This window comes from Sinocyclocheilus rhinocerous, unplaced genomic scaffold (genome assembly GCF_001515625.1).
Source record: "Sinocyclocheilus rhinocerous isolate Xijiao unplaced genomic scaffold, SAMN03320098_v1.1 scaffold886, whole genome shotgun sequence".
NCBI lineage: Eukaryota > Metazoa > Chordata > Actinopteri > Cypriniformes > Cyprinidae > Sinocyclocheilus > Sinocyclocheilus rhinocerous.
This window is the reverse complement of record NW_015631204.1, coordinates 814,355-819,249: the sequence shown is the minus strand read 5'-3', so window position 1 is coordinate 819,249 and position 4,895 is coordinate 814,355. Positions and strand designations below refer to the sequence as shown.

The 4,895-nt window shown below is 35.7% G+C and overlaps 1 protein-coding gene across 1 annotated transcript in view; it reads right to left on the bottom strand.

Annotated features, from left to right (window-relative positions):
* ssbp2b (single stranded DNA binding protein 2b) overlaps positions 1–4,895 on the bottom strand; it is a 72,634-nt gene that overhangs the window by 50,084 nt on the left and 17,655 nt on the right. The window contains exons 2-4 of the mRNA XM_016554455.1: positions 4,343–4,415; positions 2,658–2,719; positions 2,489–2,573 (exon numbers count right to left, since the gene is read on the bottom strand). Of these exons, the coding sequence (XP_016409941.1) occupies positions 2,489–2,573; positions 2,658–2,719; positions 4,343–4,415 (220 nt within the window). The remainder of the gene's footprint in view (positions 1–2,488; positions 2,574–2,657; positions 2,720–4,342; positions 4,416–4,895) is intronic.

Here is a 4,895-nt window from a genome sequence, read left to right as displayed (position 1 = left end):
TTTTTCTCTGTAATGAGGAAGTGAGTATTTAGTGGATTGCGTTTAACAAAGGGTTTAAAAGAGTGACCATTAGTTCCACAAACACAGTATTGATATTCTGTAGTGGTGTAGAAAAAAAATAGCGCTGGAATTTGGAATACTCTATGTAATCTTACACTGCAAAATAGTAACTCGAAAAGATTAAAAGATAACATCATAATTATTTACTGAACCCTTAAATTAATCAATTATATAATGAAAGTCATAAAAACAGACAATTAATCGTGATAACGTGACTATTTTTAGACAATTAATCGTCAGCCAAATTTCATAATCATGACAGCACTACTGACAATTACACTACTGTTCAAAAGTTTGGGGTCAGTAAGATTATTTTTTTGTAAAAAAAAAACAAAAAAAAACTTTTATTTAGCAAGGATGAATTAAATTGATCAAAAGTGACGGTAAATATATTTATATTGCTACAAAAATGTCTATTTCCAAAAAAAAACAAATGTCATAAAATAATCCTAGTTTCCAAAAAATTATTAAATATTTTCAACACTGATAATAATAATAAATGTTTTTTGAGCAGCAAATTTTAAATTGAAATAATATTTCACAGTATTATTGTTTTTACTGTATTTTGTGTGTGTGTGTCTAACTACAGAAACCAAACTTTTGAAAAGTAGTGGCCGGGTGTATATGAACTGTAAAAAGTCTATTAGGTATTATAATAAGAGCATAGAGTCTGAGCATAGAGTATAGAGTCAGAAAAAGGATTTATAACATCATACGAAAAGCCTTTACATTTTGATAAAAAAAAACAACAACTATTTTTCTTTAGGAGTAATGTGCACTAATGCTGAATCATTAACAATAAAAAAACAGAAATGCGTATTTATAAAGCAAACTTCATCAATTTTGAGTTTTTAAAACCGTAGTCATGTGATATGGTGCATCACAGCTGTAAAGCGCATTTGCTGTACATTGGCAATTAGTCACAGAAAGCAGGCGATGTATGGGACGGAGATGTTCTCGTTTGAGGATCTCGAGCTCTCTGTAATTACTCGTGTTGTGCCTACACTCCAGACGCTCTCAGAGGAAATTCAGCTAATTGGTGCTGGAAAGAGAAATGAGTTCGGGGCCAAACCAGTGATCTTCAGCATTGCTGCGCTCTTTACTCATCTCCTAAACTGCGCTTTTGAGGTGCACACAACAGCAGACAGTAGACAGCGCGTTTGGGTGAAAGCAGTCGGGTCTATAATTGAACGTTTACATCACCCTCCGAGGTGACACGAGGAAAACTTGAGCTCCTCTGCTCTCTTGTTTACGAGACGTAAAGTGACCAGCAGCCCGAGGTACACAGGAAATTGAATCACGCTTCCTTCCTGTAAGTCCCAGCAGCATTTGGTCTTACTCAGAACACTGCAATGCACAGAATGAAGCCACAACATCACTGCACTGATGCACTGAGGCCTCATGGGAAATACCATTTGCATTGTGTTGCAAATCTCAAATGAGCTGATAAACATCCGCTTGGTCAAAGTTCATATATCCAGCCATCTCTCCATCTAGCATTCTATCCATCTGTCCATTCATCCATCCATCCACCCCTCATCTTTCTAGTGTGCTATCCATCCATTTTCTATCCATTCATCATCCATCCATCCATCTCTTCATCTATCTTTCTAGTGTTATATCCATCTATCCATCTTTATAGTGTGCGGTCTTTCTAGCGTTTTATCCATCCATCTTTCTAGCATTCTATCCCTTTATCCATCATCCATTCATCTTTCTAGCATTTTATACATCCGTCCATTTTTCTAGTGTTCTGTCTTTCTAGCGTTTTATCCATTCATCTTTCTAGTGTTCTATCTTTCTAGCATTTTATCCATCTATTTATGCATCCATCAGTTTGTTTAGTGTTCTATCATCCATCCATCCATCCGTCTTTCTAGTGTTCTATCTTTCTAGTGTTTTATGCATCTATCCATCCATTCATTTTTCTCATAGTTCTATCCATCCATCTATCCATTCATCATCCATTCATCTTTCTAGCATTCCATCCATCCATCTTTCTAGCATTCTATCCATCTAACAACCATCTATCATTCATTCATCTCTCTATCTATCTTTCTAGCATTCGAACCATCCATCATCGATCTAACTTTTTAGTGTTCTATCAATCTATCCATCCATCTTTGTAGTGTTTTATCCATCCAACCATCCATCCATTCATCCTTCCATCTTTCTTGTGATCTATCTATCTATCTATCTATCCATTTTTCTAGTGTTCTATTTAGCATTCTATCCATCTATCATCCATCCATCTTTTTCTAGCATTCTGTCCATCCATCCATCCAGTCTTCTATCCATCTATCCATGCATCTATCTTTCTAGTATTCTAACTTTCCAGCATTCCATCCATCTATCCGTCCGTCCCGGCTCTGAGCTTTAACTACTATGCCACACATTTATCCATCCATGCACTGTAAGAGTAACTTACGTAGTCGTGGAACGCCTTGGCTTCACTGGAATGCTCACAGGTTTCTCTCCTTTCAGGTGCCGCACAATATAAATCCCAGAATACACTGCAAATCACACAGAGGTGAATGAAGCAGTTGCCATGAATAACACATCAGCACATGAGAAACATTTAACAATGTGAATCTTACCACCACCATGAATGTAAGAATCCTGGAGGTTCTCCTAACGTTATGTTCTTCTCCCATCTTATCTGGATAGAGAGGTGAGAAACTGTAAGACTCAATTCACAGTAAGACTATTTCCCCTTCAGTAGGCTAAATGTCCACCATAATGTGTTTTGTAGTCAGCCAAGCTAATTAATTGGTCTATATTTGGCGAGTTTAATTTGAGTCCACAAATCTGTGTTTAATTTAATTTTAGCAACACAGTGGAGTCCAAATGCATACCAACTCAGTTCAAATTTAAAACAAATTATACTATCAGCAATAATAATTTGAAATAAAAATAGTAAAAAAATAAATAAATAAAAGAAAGAAAGTAAATCATAATTTTTTACTATTTGATTAGTAACCTAAAAATAGTGTGGTATCTTAAATATGTATTCTTAATTTTACTTCATAACTTTGTTTGAAAACTTTAAAAATCCTAAAACTTTGTTTATTTCCAGGATTAAATGGGATTTAAATTTCTAGATTTTTAACCAAAAATACTGTTCAGAAGTTGGGGTCAAGAAGTCTTTTCTGATCACCAAGGCTGCATTTATTTAATCAAAAATACTGTAAAAACAGCAATATTGTGAAATATTTTTTTACAATTTAAAATAACTGTTTCCTATTAGAATATATCCTTCCGAAATCCTTCAGAAATCCTTCTAATATGCTGATTTGCTGCTCAAAATATTTAATATTCTCAATGTTGGAACAGTTATGCTGCTTAATATGTTTGTGGAAACCGTGATACTTTTTTCAGGATTCTTTGATGAAAGAAAATTCAAAACAGCATTTATTTGAAATTTACTGTCACTTTCAATCAATTCAGTGTGTCCTTTTTCTGAATAAAAATAATAATTTCAACTACATTCAACCACTAGTGCCGAACTAGTTCAAGTGTATATAAGTGTATAAACTGGACCAAACTTGTTGTTTTATTTTGTGCTTTTAAACACACTTCTCATTTCTAGATACAAAGTAGCTAACTTAAAATAGTCTAGTCTGATACGTGTGGACAAGTTAACCTTGCAAATCTGAATATATCTGGTGACTTGGAAGTGCCTGCCATTCTTGTGATAGGCACAGCTTTGGAATTAGTACGACAATCAGAAATGGTGTGCTAAATGTGTATTATTGTATTTTCTCAGATGGCTTGTACTCTTAAGTGTGTATGACTCATATGCAAATAATGGTGAGACTATAAATATCGAAGTTGTGCTTTGAAATGTCATGGTTTCCTTCACATAGACCAATCCCACAATGCCTCAGTGACATTGAAAAGAACTCATTCAGGCATAAATGATTGTGATCTTCCTTAAAAGCCTTACATCGCAAATAAAACACAGGATCGTGAGCAGCTGATATAACAAAGCAAACATGCGCTTTTCTTCATAAAAAGCGGGACGAGGTGATGATCAACATGCCAGCACCGCTCCAGCCTCTCTGCTGAAACAATATGGCCGTTTTTACAGCGATGCCCTGACTTTCCTCCAATCCCATTAAGTGGACACCAAACATCTAATGTGTCCTGCTTGCTCAGCATATCATCTGCGTGTAATTAAATTAGCCGGAGCCCCAGGGGGGCGGGCCAATGCTTACGAGGCCGTGTGCCTGGAAGGCACATCGATAAGCAGGAGCTTAAATAAAACCCCCCGCTAGCTCACCTCTGACAGGAAGGTCTGTGCCGACTTCTGGGCTCCTACATGTAACAAGTACTCGTACACGTAGAGCGCTAGCCTGTAAAACACAGAGAAACACACAAACACAATCTCATTAATTCATATAACATTGTGCTCTACAAGCATTCTCTTCTCTCCTGTTCTCTTCAGATATTAGCAAAATAATGCTAATAATCCTAAAAAATTTACTTTCAGTCTTAAATTTAAAAATGAACATGAAAACTTCTCACTGTTCAAAAGCAATTATCACAATTAAATATGTGAATAAAATAAATAAATTAATTAATAAATAATAAAACTCACAGTTTTCACATATGAACATGGTGACTGGTAGAAGAGAGAGGCATCCACGTTCATTCATCGATCTGAGTTTCAGATTTGATCACTTGACTCAGCACGGTTCATCTGAGGCCACCGCAGCTCTGTGCCTCAATGCCAAATATTCACACACATCCTAAACCTCAGTGAGACATATGTCTCGAGCACCAGATGAGAGTTAAAGGGATAGTTCACCCAAAAATAAAAATTCTGTCATTAA